The 15,551-nt window shown below is 35.8% G+C and overlaps 1 protein-coding gene across 12 annotated transcripts in view; it reads left to right on the forward strand.

Moving 5' to 3' along the window:
• LOC121528074 (calcium-activated potassium channel subunit alpha-1-like) overlaps positions 1-15,551 on the forward strand; it is a 142,095-nt gene that overhangs the window by 80,604 nt on the left and 45,940 nt on the right. For 10 of the 12 annotated variants that reach the window (XM_041815210.1, XM_041815215.1, XM_041815212.1 and 7 more), the window contains exons 6-9: positions 6,475-6,550; positions 8,437-8,512; positions 8,830-9,000; positions 11,055-11,146. In XM_041815210.1, the coding sequence (XP_041671144.1) occupies positions 6,475-6,550; positions 8,437-8,512; positions 8,830-9,000; positions 11,055-11,146 (415 nt within the window). Of the gene's footprint in view, positions 1-6,474; positions 6,551-8,436; positions 8,513-8,829; positions 9,001-11,054; positions 11,147-11,231; positions 11,324-15,551 lie in introns of all 12 variants that reach the window. The other 2 variants (XM_041815211.1, XM_041815218.1) reach the window with 1 other exon arrangement.

A 15,551-nucleotide genomic window follows, 5' to 3' on the forward strand; every position in this document is an offset into this window, starting at 1 on the left:
TTTAATACTGTGGATCGTGGAGTCTTTTTGGACCATCTTGAAGCTACGCTTTTAACATGCTACAGCCTCATTTACTGCCCACGTGTCCACCTCAGTTAGGGTTTTGAATAATGTTTCTTGAAGATGTAGCCGGATTGTGCAATAATGTCATGGTGTTATCTTTTTTACCTTACCTTTTTACCTTTCTTTGTCATTGTTTTTTATTGCCAGCATGTTTCGTTTTAACTATTTCTGTGAGTCTTGTGCAATATGGGTATGTGCAATATGTGTGGGTTATGTGATTACATCTTTGTTCTAGTCTATTACTTCTGTGTTATTAATTGGCAGCCTCATCTGTGCAGATGTTGGAGTCCAAGACAGATTTCCCTAAGGAGACAATAAAATGTATCGTATCATATCGTATCATTTTGTATCGTATTGTATTGGGTTTCAGAGCATGCTTTAAGTTGGTTAGCTAGCTGTCTGCCTGCTAGAACCCAGGCTGTTCAATTAGAGGGAGTTACCTCTAAGCTACTTAAAATTGAGAAGGGGTGCCACAAGGATCAGTACTGAGTCCTCTGTCATTTACCATCTTTATAAATTGCTTTGGTTAGAATATCCCCAGTTCCTCGTTTCTTTTTTATGCTGTTAATATGGTTATTAACTGCTGTGCACCTACACCTGTACAAGTTTTTACAAATCTTCAGCATGCTTTCGATTTAGTCACTCCTGTTCCTTTGACGGTGTGCTATTTGTAGTTCCCAGAGTCTGATCTGAGTTTGGAAAGAAGGCTTTCAGGTTGTCTGCTCTTTTTGATTGGAAGAGTCTGCGGGCTGATTTTAAACTGCATAACTTGGGTGTCTCTGAATGTTTTTAAATCCCTAGTGAAAACTCTTAAAACCAAACTTTTATTAGCTGTTTTAGCTAATGAGTTACTATTGTTTATTGTGAACAAGCCTACGTGTGTTTGATTTTGATTTTTTGATCTCTGATCTCAGTGGAACTAACCTGGTTTAATAAAGGTTAAATTAATAAATAGATGAATAAATTGACTGTTATATGAAGTGGGCATCAGCATTAGTCCCATTCTTAATAAGTGCACACCACTGACACAGCAGTGGAAGCAATTTGGGGTTAGTGTCTTGCCCAAGAACATGTGGGATGGGACTGAACCATCAACCATCCACTGACTCTACCATTGAATTTCTCATTCAGTCAGTTTCTGTTCCCTTGTCACAAAAAATCTAGTTTAGTGCTAGTTTTTTTAAGTTTAATTTCTTATTCTGCTGGAGTGTGTCCTCCACTTTTCTACACATGCAGTTGTTAGAAAGCAAAATGACAAATTAATCCCTCAGACCCCTCCCCTCCTGCTGTGCATCTGTTGTATCAGTGCGGTAGGGAGAATGTTACTCCCTGAATACAAAGAGAGAGAACGTCTACATCAACATCTATAACGGCTTTGCTTGCTATACAGATATCCCAGAAATGATTAAAAAAATTGTCTGCAGTGCTGCAGAATTGACCCGACATTATTGAGATGACAGAAACCAATCTGTTTCCTGAAAACGAGCCTCTTTAATGCAGTCAAAGGTTGCTCTGAAAGCGCTAACCTGTGAGGTTTTTATTCAAACTGTGGTGTTTGCCTTGGTGCTAATGAATGTTTTGGCAGTGTTCCCTGACTCAGACAGTGTGAAGATTGCTGTGATTCTGTTGTTGCTGCTTGCTTCCTGTTGTTGTGTTGTTAGCAGTTATGAAGGTGTTGCTCTCTCTGTTGTTTGCCTAGTGATGCATGGTCTTATGATAACAGGGCAGTTTTTTTTTTCCAGTGAATTGTAATCCAGCACTTCCTGTGAGACTATTTGAAACATTAACTGTCAACATCCATGTGTGGAGGCTTTTTCCCCATACTGCTGATTTACAGATTAGATATATTTGTTCTGTACTTTAATTTCAGAGCTCATCTGTGACATAATCTCTGTCAATATGGTCAGTAAGCATTTGGTCATGTAGGATTAGAGACTGATTGACGGTTTGGTAGTTAAAAAAGGGTTAAACAGGTCATAACCAGCTCAGCAGCGTCTGCTCACAGCTGTCAAACTCACTCTTCTGATCAAAACTCCATATTTTGACCCGGAGCTCAGCCAAACAGTCAATCTGCCAGGCCTCCTGTCTGAACATTTTGACACAGAAACAGCCACAGTATGTGCTAATATGCACTCATGCTAACACTGTCACTGATGCATGATGAGCTCTGGGTGTCAGCATTACATAGAGTGAGGATGCTGTTGAGAGAATGATTATGCAGCAGCTAAAAAGTAGCATAATATAAGATTGTTTAAGCCAAGGTATAAGCAGCTCATTTAACTGTTAAAGGTAAACAAAGCATAACCAGTCCAGATCAGATATTCATGTCTGGGTTGTTGTCATGTTCAAAGCTTTTTCTGCCAGAGCAGAGGAAAGAACAGAAAAGGCATTTAATCCTTAAATGTCCTTAAATGAAGAAAGAAAAAAAATGTGCAATCTGATGAACTGAAAAGTAAGATGAGTTCTCACAGTCTTTGAGTTCAGTTTTTTGCAAAAATATACAGGCAGTTGTTAGTTTTCCTGACACTTCTTGAAAATGTATTTGCCTGTCTGTAGGCACATTTAGAAACACTACACAACTCCATACCATTAAGCATCACTGAGGCATTAGTAAATTAGTATCTTGTCAATTACAAAGCATTATGAGCTTATTTATAAACACAGCTGTTCATGCTTTATTGATACATTGGTAAAGCATTACTTAATCTATCAACCTTTACTTTTATAGTGCTAATTCATAGCCAAAGTTAGTCACGTGATTTGGTTAGGGTAAAGGATAGGGTATTGGTTCCTAACCAGGGGTCTTAGCAGCAAATAACTCGGGGGACTTAGAGGCAGCTCTAAAGTTGTCATGATTAGATTTGCTCATGTTTAAAAAATGACACACTTAATGGATAGTTTATAAAATGGTCTTGTAGTAAGAGCAAGTGTGTTAGGCCTATAACGGTGGAATAACATTGTGAATGAGGGCTGAATGATTTTGGAAAATAATGTAATTGTGATTTTTTTTTTTTTTTTTTTTTTTTTTTTTTTACCTAATATTGAAATTTGATAAGCAGTTCTTTATTTGGTTCCTCAACTTGTGCATTTTCCAACAAACACAGGCAATAAGTCATTCTATACCATCACCAACACAATATTAGATTAAACTAGGGCTGAACAATTTTGAAAAAAAAATAAACCTCTAAATCTAATGATTTTGACTCATATTGCAAATTAGAGATAAATGTTTTAATTGAAGGGAGTGGTCATGTTTATGTCACTCTAGTATTTAACAAGAAAAATACAAAAATTAAGAAAGAATGATTTTTTTGTAGACTATTCTAAAGAAAATGGCACTTGAATGATTGCATGATATATAATGTATGACATCTCTGCTACCAAAAAAAGCTTTAAAATGATATTTTGACAAATTTCAGGTCAGGTCAAGAAATATTGCACCCTCTGCGATTTGAAAATTGCAGCAGGCCAAATTGCGATTTAATCTAATTTGTGATTAATAGCCCAGCCCTGCTGTGTACCAATGTGTTAGGTTTGTGTCTTGGTCTCTTGGTTCGGCCTTTGAGTTCTTAAATCAAACTGATGTTTGATCAACAGTGCAAGGGTGGTTTAAGTGCAATCCCTGGTTGCACATTTAAATAGTTAAACTGAAGAGCATCTTGTAAAAGTTGCCTAGGTAAGTCTTTCCAAGGAAGCTAGAACAAATAACACTTTTTGCTCTGCAATTATACTTTTGGCAGCTAGAAAAAGATGAGGATATGACCACTAATTTGCTCAATAACACCACAAATAAAAAAAAAACTTACAAAATCACTTTTTGACTGTATGTCCTTTTCAGGTGACAGTTTCACTGACCATTTGTTAGCAGCCCTTACTATTTTGTGACCCTTGAGGGGTTGACGCTTGTTGGGTTAAAGCAAAATTTTAGCTATTTTGTAGCTATATTGTAGCTAAATTGTTACTCAATGTTTGCCATATTTTGGGAACTTCATATAAATTTAAACCTACAAAAAAGAAAAAAAAATTGAGATGAAAGTAACTACTCAGAACAATATTTCTCCTCTTTGTTTTTGCTGAAAATATTCAGGACATATTTGGCATTTTGTTGGAAGCACAATAAAGAGATGCACATATCAAATATGATTTTTCAGCTTAAATGGACTTAGTTTTGTGACAGCTGTTGAACTTCCTCTTTGCAGTGATGTTTTTTATGCTTCCCCTTTATTGAGTTTCATCATCAGCAACAATAGAAAATGGTGTATCCACTATGCTTCATTTAGGGATTACAGCAGAATCACTAAACCCATTGAAAAAACACTTTTATTGCCAAAGCTCCTCATGTACAAAGCTTTACTGGCTGTTGAGTACTCTGCGTGGATGTTTCTGATGTAAGACAAAGCTACATGCTGTTCCTGTCCAAGATTAGAGAATAATATTTGGTTTTGACAGGGGCGTTGGAGATGTGCGGTACATTGTGAAGCCGGCTGAACGCACTCGCTGTGTAGCCTTTTTTCTTTTCCCTGGATGAATCCTAAAGGAGCTTACACTCTAATATCCTGATGGGAAAAAGGGTTTGCTTTAAGCTGGACGAACTCGCCGCATCACAGTGAGAATAGTGTGAAGGTCCAGGGTAAATCAGATCAAAGATTCATCTTTGAGGAACAGTCCTTTTTTGCAGCAACCTGTTGGCTGAAATGGACATGAGAGCAACTAAATCTCTCTGTTTTGATACGATTTTGAATTTTGAATCTATTTTCTGCTTGATTCTTCTAAAGAAGAGGGAAGATGTGGATGTAAAGCTGTCATTGGAATTTTATTTTTGATTATTTTGCCTAAGAAAAAAAAAAACAATTCCAGCCATGATTCCCACTAAGATGTTAGCCTACAGGAGCCCTGATGGAGACCCAAGTTTTCCCCCGCGGGATAACACAAGAAGGCGGAAGAAATCAACTGGCGAGCTTTTCCAAAAGGGTTACAGGGTCAGGATGGGGCACGGCCAAGGCGAGAAAGAGGACCAAGAGAGCGTCTGGTACAGCCTGGGCGCATGCTTTCATGTAATCTCCTACTGGGGTAAGACCTGCAGGGATGTAGGAAAACCAGCGAGGGGAATCTCCTCTAACGCTGACGTGTCCTAGAGTCTTTGGACTCAGTGGGTCAGCTGGAGTGTGGTCAGGTTCGGGATTTGTTGTGTTATGATGCAGCCCATCTGGCAAACGCTCACTTGAATTTATAAACGAGCTTTGGCCGAGCACACTGCAGCACACGCAACTTTATCAAAGATTATTTATGAATGTTTTCATGCAGAGAATCGAGCATTTGATTTGTGGCATTTGGAGTTCAGACAGATTTATTCCATCAGGGAAATGTGTTGGCTCGATTGATGCTTTCAGAAATGGACTTTACTTGATTTGCTCGCTCTTGGCTGAGGTTGTTTTTAATTTTTTACGCTGCATTGACACGCCAGTGAATTCTGCTTTTGCTTAAACTTCAGTTGAATTAATTATTCAGCTTTTAACTCAGATGGGACGCCCCTTTTAGCAGGCTGCCCTGCAAATAAGTGATACAATATGGGTTTTAAAGCTTTAACAGATGTGGTTTTGCAGGAGTTTGTGATTTTTGTGAATTTTTTTTTAGTTTTTCAGACAAAAAAGATCCAAAAAAGCTCTAATTTAGGGTTGGATTGTCCACCAAGATAGCATAACTACTTTTATCCTTGTCTCACTTTCATACTTGACTTGAGTATTCCTAATTTCCTTCATCATGCACAGTGTCTTCGCATTTATGCACTTAATTTTTTTTATTTTACTTACATTTGATTCTGTTTTATACACATCTGGATTTGGGACTGTAATTCTGGGGCAGACTGGTGCCACATCGGTTGTATTTGATGCATTTTTGTCTCACTTCATGCTGAACCCTGAGTCAAGCGTGTACAGGAGCTCAGCTCAGTGTTGTCACTCCTGGTTTGACTGGTGTCTTTCTGTCCTTGAGTTCGTGTCAACAGGCACAGACTCTCTCTCCATAAATACCCTTGAAGTCCAGGGTTGACGTCACATCTGTCTACTCAATCAGTTCAGTCCACCTGTCTTTAATCTAGATTTTCATCTCGTCCATGCTCCACTTTTATCCTGCAGGAATGAAACATGTATCAGTAGCTTGCTTTGAGAGTGCAGGAAGCTAATGGAGAGTGTGTTTCTATTTTTTTTCCCTGCATGATCTAAAAAGTTTTTTTTTAATGTTGCTTGTTCAGTGGGATTTTATATCTTTTTTTATCAATATGAATCCGTTTAAATTGTTTAACATGGATGAAAGTATGAAAGGTATGATGGTCCTGCTCCATCGATTCTGAATGATGTCTAACTCTAAACCAATCATGCTGAAATAATTTCTGTATGATCTTTTTTTCCACAGGCTTGAGGTTTTTAAGGGCCTTAAGGTTGATACAGTTCTCAGAAATTTTACAGTTTTTGAATATACTAAAAACAAGGTAAGTGTATTTTTATTTTTTCTTGTTTTTGTTCCTTTAGCAGAATATTTGTGATGCTTTTGCACTTTTTTCCTTTGAGCATTGCATGTTGCATGTGTTTTATACCCTTAACAATGAATGTGGCTTAATTTTGAAGGGATGGGGGTGTAAAATTTGCATCACTACTTGCTTTTAAATCATCATTTTTCTTGGTTTTGGTTTGTAATGTGCTGTTTTTTGTGCAGTTTTCTTGTAAGATGAATAGAACAGCTTTCTGTTCAGCTCAGAATTAAAGCTTTGTGCACAGATGTCACGACAGGAAGAGCTTTACAGTTAACTCAAGTAAACGTTTCCGAGTAATCTCTTCACTCTTTCACTCATGAAAGTGAAGACATGACACATAAATTAGGGGTTATAGGTGCCATTCAGAGGCTTTTGCTAACAAGGCACTGAGATATACAGATACACAGTAAGAAGAAGCACAAGAGATGCTTGTGTTTACATTCATACTTGTTAATGGCAAAGGATGAGTGTATGTTTCAGCAGGGCTTTCCACAGACATGAAGTAGTCAGATGGTGAGAGAAAGAAGCCAGCAAAGGGGGTCTTCAAGCATGTCCCCTTGATCATTACACAAAGTTAGGCACAAGTAAAAAGAAGGCGTTTTTGGGGTCTTTCCCCTGGAAAATTTTAGGACCAAATTCCTGATATCTGGAGATTTTTTGAGCAAAAATTTGTAATGGTAATTCAAACATGTAAAGGTAAACACAGAGTTATTTACTGATTATTTATTACTGACACTGTAGGATCTGATCTGTCATTTTTGACACCGTTACTTAAAAAAATGAGTGGTTTAGTATAAAAGACAAATATGAAGGAATTATGTTTACCAGCGAGAAGGCTTAAAATAAAGACTTTCAGAGTTAAAACTCTCTCACAAACCTTAGAGAACAGCTCGTCAGAAAATATAGGGTTCGAGAGGTTACCACAAGGAGGAAATTTATATTTATACAGCAAAGAAATTCTGCATTTTACAGTGATAAAACATTAAAATTTATCTCTAATATACAGGTATAGCAAGTCAGAACTTGTTAATCAAACTATTAAGTAAACCATAAGAAAAAATGGCTTGCTGATTTTAAGTGAGTAGCTGGCTGTTTTTAAGTGAGTAGCTGGCTGTTGGGCTGACAGTTCCCACTTGATAAAAAGCTACTCGCCTAAAGAATATACATCAAAATTGGTCATAGTTACTACCTAGCATCTAGCTTCTTTTATCATGATGTTAGCCATGCTAAACAGTTAGCTAATATTTGGATTCCGTAAGTGCAAAGTGGGCTAACTGCCATATTTCCTACTATGAAGGCTAGCCTACTGAAGATGCATACTTGGTAAAGCTGGGTCAAAACAATTACAAAATACTAGTATTGTCTAGCTAAAATTTGTCAGCTGAAATGTTTCATGAAGTTAAACAATGGGAAAAAAATGGCCAGCTGTAATGAAGTGAATAGTTGGCTGTTTGACTGACAGCCGTGGCTGTACTTTTGTGGAAAGCACTGTTTTTTTGTGTAATGTAATTTAGAAATACATAAAATATATGAAATTGCATATTCATACAGGCAAAGGTATCAATATTTATTTGACAAACTATACACCCACATTTGACTGATATGACTGAAAAGAAAATCAGTTACAATGTAATCAGTTACAAGTTCAGCATGCTGTGGTGTGTTTTGTAATTTTGTTCTAGTTTCCTACATTTGACTGAGCGCCGCAAAGTGCATAAACTGCATGCAGTCTTCACATTTATGAGTTGTTCTGAAATGTTGGGATTTGTTTTTCCCTTCTATGAATGTAATATTTTTAGACCTAGTGCATCAACCTTCATGCTCTGGCCTTTTCTTTTAAATAGCAACTCTATAAAGCTGGTGAACCTGTGTTCAATCTTCATAAGCACATGGCTGACTGCTGCAGGATTCATTCATTTGGTAAGCTATGATTTTAGTGCATACTCAACACAAATTTCACTAGTGTTGGGCCAAAACCTCCTATCTCCATTTTTTTCCCACATAAATTGGTGTTACTGGTCACCCTTGACATCTGTCAGTGGGTTTTTATAATTTCCAAACCAATAAGAAGTGTCAAAAAGATGACTATGACCAATCAATGTTAAATTCTTTGAAAATACATTCCTTGAAAAGTGTAAGTTTTGGAGATATGAGGTTGTGACCTGATGGCATTAATATATCAGTTACTACTGAGTGTTTTCATAAATCTCATATATAAATCCTGGTCTTTGTTTCAGGTGGAAAACTCAGGAGATCCCTGGGAAAACTTCCAAAATTCCCAGGCGCTCTCCTACTGGGAATGTGTTTATTTACTCATGGTTACTATGTCCACCGTCGGCTACGGAGATGTTTATGCAAAAACCACCCTGGGCCGCCTGTTTATGGTCTTCTTCATCCTTGGTGGTTTGGTAAAAATCCCTATTTTTTCTCCTTCCTGTTTAAAATCCTCCATGCAAACAATCATCCCACCCTGCCGGGTGGTGCTCTGAGCTCAGGACGCCCTCCACCTTACTTTAAACTGAGGTGTCGATGTGGCCCTCCACTCCACCACAGTATGTTGCATGTCATGTATTGTATGAACTGTTTACAGTATTGTTTATTTAAGTATTTAAGTTTAACAATTTTTCCATGTTTATGTAGATTATTTGAGAATTTTTGCATCTGTTTTTAACTGTAGAATTACTGCGGTTTCAGGTGGCCCTACCTTCTGCCTCCCCCTCCTCCTCTCTCCAACAAACACAATGAGACGGGGATGATTTATGAGAGCTTAGCTTGATGGATGCTGCAGCATATCTTGGTTTCAGCAAAAACATTTAAACACCTATTGAACAATGAAATGCACCAAAAAAATCAATGATTAAATTAACAGCAAAACCGTGATGAAATCATATTTAAGGGATTTCCTGTAGACCTAAATACGCAACAAAGAGTCAGCTAAAGACCATGTGGAGGACACAATTATGGCTTATAAAGTCTGAATCAATTTTGGATTAACCTTAATACACTTTCAATAAGGCTGGGCGATATAGCATTATAGGAAATTCTCTGAGAAGTTCAGGACTATTTAACTCAAGTAAAAATGGTTAAAATTTGCTCAAGTAAATTTAATGTTTTTATTGAGTTTTAGGTAGAACAATGTGTACAATGTCAAAGACGAATGTAATACAAAGGGAAAAAAATAAAAAAATTAAGTTAAAAAATTTTCTCAAGTAAAAGAAAAAATACTGGTCTACAAATCTACTCAAGTAAAAGTAAAATAAAAATAATTTAAAAAAAAAACGTTTTTTAATTTGAAGTTTACTAAAGTACTGAGTAGCTTCTGATGAGTTGTACAGTAAAATATGACCTTTACTTATATCAGAGAAAACTAGAGAATAGATCTCCAACCAGGTTGTTTAGGTAAAGCCACACCTCTATACTAAAGTTAAATACACAGCAAAATTGACAATTTTAATTAAACTTATAAAGCGTTAAATTTAAACTTTAGAAGTGTCTGTATTGGTCCATTATGCATGAGGTTAAACTACACTTTGAAAGTCCTAAATATCTGACAGTATGACAGAGCTGCTGTAATACTTGAAAATCTGTGGTAAGGTGGGTCTGAGCTAAGCTGATGAAGAAAATGCACTATACGTCCTTAAGGGGCACCCAAAGTCACAGGCGGCAACTCTTACTCTGTGGATAAATTCACTCATGGTGCAAATGTGTTTCAAAAAAAGACAGTTCACCATAAAACTGACCAAAAGAATTTTAGCAGGGATCACTGTACAACTGGCAACATCTAAACAAAACTAAACTCATATAAAAACAAACATTTAAATACTCTGACAGGGCATGACAGGGAACACACATCCCTCTAGACCGGACCACTTAGATTTAAGGTGTTCTGAACCTAATAGGAAATTTAAGGAAACATTTAGGGCTTAGAGGTTTCCTGCTGTAAATGATTTATTTGCTCAACTTCTCTAAACTTTAAAAAGTCTTCAAATGAACAAAAACACAATTATATTTTTCTGGAAACATGTAATAGTGCAAAAAAATAAATCCTAATTTTATGAAAACTGTGTTACACTGACTAAAAAGAAAGAGTCCTTCAGATCATTGTGCAGCAGTGTGGGTTTTAAGAGTAAAGTCTGTCATCCATATAGCTGCTCTTCACAAATCAAACCGGCATGCATTTGTTGGACAAAACATGGCACATAAGGCTTTTTCTTTTTTTTTTTAACTCTTTAATTTTTCTATCACAGATTGACATACTGCTCATCAGCTGTCATTTTTCTCCTTTATTCTTCCAAAATCCGTAAATATCGGCCTTAATATTTCCTTTTTCATTTTCATACTACTTCTTAATATTTGGAATGCTCCTGCTTTTACAGTATTACTTAAAGCAAAATTAGCGGACCTGCTCTACTTTGCCTTTCTTTTTTTTAGTCTCTTCTTCTGTCTCCTATCTTCTCCTTAGGCCATGTTTGCAAGCTACGTCCCTGAAATCATAGAGTTAATAGGAAACCGCAAGAAATATGGTGGTTCCTATAGTGCGGTTAATGGGAGAAAGTAAGTATTCAAGGAGGCTCTACTGCCTCCGCCGCAGTAGAACCTTCTCTGCATGCCCTTTTCTTTTTCTTTTTCATGCATGTAGGCCATGTTTGCTCGCTACGTGCCAGAAATTGCTGCTCTCATCCTTAATCGGAAGAAATATGGAGGGAGTTATAACTCGACCAGAGGCAGAAAGTAAGTCAAACAAATGATAAAATAAAGCAAACTTTAATGGTGTGGTTTTGTGTGACTCAAGTGGCCCTCTTATAAAGAGGTGATTTATCTGTATTTGATAGAATTAAACTGTATTCTGAGATTTAATAATCTCAAGTAGCCATAAAGTCACACTGTGACTGAAGAACTTGGCCATGATTAATGTGTAGATTTTATTTTGCTGTTTTGTTGCTGCTTTTATACATATGCAAGATTTCATTGCTGCTTTTCATGAATGAATGAGCTCTTGCACTGCACAGTTTCTCCTCCAACAAGTGTTGTTGTCTGTTATTGACTCCTAAAAGTGTTAAAATTATTTTTTTTTTAAGCTTTAAATTCCATAGTTTTACTTGTCCCAAGAGAAGATGATATAATTTTAAGGATTAATTACAACTTAGAATTTTTTTATCAAATCAAGTTTGTGCCTACCTTGATAAGATTTCTCACTTTTGTAAGTCAAAATAGACACAAATACTTGGAGATAATTCTGCAGTGTAGTCATAAGCATTTACATTTGTCATCCTTAGATATGGCACATGTATGATTCTCTCACTGACATGTCCTTTAGTACACAGAATCAGTTATGAAAGGGATATACTGTTTCCCTGCAGTGCATGTAGAAGAATAGCCTGGGTTACTTCTTGAGGAAAAAAAAATTGGCTTTGTAGTCACCTGTAGTTTCAAGTGTGTCTTCACTAATGATGTTTCTAGTCAAGAAACAACTATAAACCATTTCCTAGATCATTATTTTGCTAAACCACGCTGCATGACAGCTATCAGTACTATTAGTTCACAGTTGTTTACATTCTGGTTAGGGAGCATTATGGCAGCAAAAGAGTAGCCATTAACTGGAGCTACAATTGGAGCTTGTTTAGCTCAACTTTCAACCTAGCTTAAAGCAGACTTAATTTTTTTAAACAACCTTTGAGGAATAATTAAAGGATTAAAAAATAAATATTCTACATAAAGCTGTGTAAAATGACAGGTTGTTTCTCTGGAAACTTAGCATTTATACCATGAGAAGTGAAATACAACAGCTAACCAATTTTACAGTCGTTAGCCCATTTTACAGTAGTTCGCCAAAAATGTATCAGCTATCATAACATACAACAGTTAGCATAATATTCAACATTTATAATAACACACAATAGTAAGCCAAAATTACCTAATTTATACACAGAAGTTAGCCTAGAACTTTTAGCCTTTAATAAACCAAGAACCATTATACACAAACATAAGCCTTGCAAGCTTGCAAATATACCACAGTTAGCCATATCCAACAACTAGCCTAATAAACAATAGTTAGCTTGATATATAATAGTTTACCATATACAATAACTAGCCCAATAAACAGTAGCTATATTTACAACAGTTAGCCATAGAGAAAACAAGGCTAGTAAATAATAGTTAGCTTTTTAGCTTTTTCATTATACAAAAGATAGACTAAAATACAACAGTTAACCATATAAAGCCTACAAAGGTTAGCTAAATATAACAGATTGCCATATGGACAGCTAGCTGAATACACAACATTTGGCCTAAGATACAACATTTAGCCTTATAACCAACAGCCATATACAACAACTAGCCTTATACACGACAGTTAACCTAACATAGAATAGTTAGCCTTAAAGACAACTAGCCTAATAAACAACAGATGGCCTAATATACAACAGTAAGCCTTAAATAAAACAGTGAGCCATATTTACAATTGCTAGCATAATGCATGATAGCCAAAATAAAACAGCCTAATGAGTCCTGCTAATAAGTTTTTTTTTTCTGGACTTGCACATTTAGAGAAAATCCTACATGTTTGTTGGTGTTTATGTGCAAAGGTTCACTATTGTATGTACATTTGTGGTCATGTTGGTGTTGTGAGTCAAATGTTTTGGTCATGTCAAAGTTTTCTTCACCCCTCTTTTTGCACACTATAACTAAAACTGTATACAGACATGTTTTTTTCTTAACACAACATAAAATTAATGTTTAAAATCATAAGTACATAACTTTAAAAGAAAGCTCTGCTGAAATATTTCAGTTAATCATTTTAGTGCAGAATGGGATTGAGATAGAGCTCACTTGTGTTTTTATATTGTCAGGGTTGAAGTAAAAAAAAAACAACTTTTTTTTGACGAAGTAGTTCAGATAATTAAAAATCAAATCACAGCATTCCACACAGTAACAAAGATATTAAAAAAGATATCTTTGATAAACATGTTTCCAGGATAAGTATTACCAATAAATCTCCCATATCCAGTCCTGTATGCCATGGCTTGTTTCATGCTAATATTTAGATTTTTGTTTTTCTAGTGTTGAAAAACTAGTCCTGCTATGCTTGTCTGTATTTCATGCTTTGCTGCTGAATATTCGTGGCCTTTATCTTCAGTCTGACCTACACCCTTAGAACTAAACAGTTTAAAAATCCACTTTTCCACCGTAGGTTCAAGTTATTCAAGTTTGGTGAAGAGAATGATGCCACTTGGATGTGTGTATGATTAATGTGAAGCCAGAGCCAGAAAGTGATCATGTTTACTAATCTTTGTACACATTTACAAGTTTTTTATACTGTTTTTGTAATAAAACAAACATGTAACAATATAAAGACATGTTTATAAGACAAGAGCCATTCCTTTCCAGCTATATAAGGGTGTTATTTTCTTTTCTTACATAGATTTGCCAATTTTCTCAAATAAATCATGACTCATTGCCTATGTTGGCATAAATAGCAAATTAGTTATACTCTTAATGCAAACTCCCATCCTTATGATAAATCTCTTTAATGTGTGTGAATACATTAAAGATGGATTATTCTGTTTTGATGGGGCCAGTAGAGCAGCAGCAGCATCTCGCCTGGCCTTTCTAGCTGGCAATGTCAGTGAAATAAAAGAAAATACTTCAAAGCGTGGGAGCATTCTGAGCAAGTTTAAGATGATCCCAATAATATAAAATGCAAGCTGTGAAAGCTATGAGTGAGACTAATGAGTAAGAAAAAGGATGGACCAAGTCCTATCAAAGAATAAATTAGTATTCCAAGTAAATGACGATGATTTTAATTGTGTGGTTGATTATTTATGTTTCAACACAAATACAGAAAATATGGATCAATAAGAGAGAGAAAAGAAGTTTAACAATTAGCCTACTTCAGGCAAAAACGCCTAATCAGATTCCACTAGGTTTGTGTATTTTTGACATTATCATGCTTAGCTGATCACATCCTGGCTCTAACTTCTAAATACCAACAGAAGAGTGGTATCGACCTTTTCACCTAACTGTCTGAAATATAACACCAAAATGTCAAACTATTTTTAACATACTCACACTTTCATGTCCAAAGCTCTGCAGCTTTTTCTAAAGTTAGCGAGATTCTGCTGGATGCCTCCAAACAAAGTATGGTTGATTGTAGCATGCTTTTGGTATTTGTGGTCATCAATAGATCGAAGAAATCATGGTTGGCTTGGGAAACTTTGTCTCTTTTGTTTGTCAAACTCACAATCAGTGCTTTCAAGTCTTTGTCTTGTTTTTGTTGTTTTTTCTTTGTTCTTCCTGTTAATTTCTAACACCATGATATGAGATGGTGAAGCACGTTTGAGGGTATATATACCAGCTGGCTTAGAGATATGATTCTTTCAGTATCTCGCTATTTGATTCCATTCTATATCTGTGATCACAATATGATTCATACTGATTACAAATTCACAATCAAAGCTGGAAATCAACAATGATCAATAATCAATCAGTAATGGAAAATAATAATAATAATAAAATGTGTTCAAGATAATACATCTTTTAGCCTGTATTTAGCTGTGTTTTTATCCTCTGATTACCATAATGTAAAGGCATAGAGGGAATTCTAAAACAAAGATATCATTAATGTGTGCCTCAATAACATAATAATTTGATATGAATAAACATATGAGCTAGTATTTATCATAAACTTGTCATAAATGTAAAGCCTTCACTGTCCACAGTGCTGTAGGAGGACGGGTGTTACGGTGGAACAAGTGATTGTGTTAACTGGTGACTTTCAGTAATGTTTTGGTGGTTTTTGTAGTTACAACATATATCTATAAACTGAATATTTACTTTTATGCCCAGAATATGCTTTTAAGATATAATTTTAATAAAAAACTAAGCAAATTGGCTCTTTATTTTCAATATGCCATTATGACAAGAAAAGGCAGATTTGACATAAAGTTGCCTGTAAACATGG

Source organism: Cheilinus undulatus, linkage group 20 (genome assembly GCF_018320785.1).
Source record: "Cheilinus undulatus linkage group 20, ASM1832078v1, whole genome shotgun sequence".
Classification (NCBI taxonomy): Eukaryota; Metazoa; Chordata; class Actinopteri; order Labriformes; family Labridae; genus Cheilinus; species Cheilinus undulatus.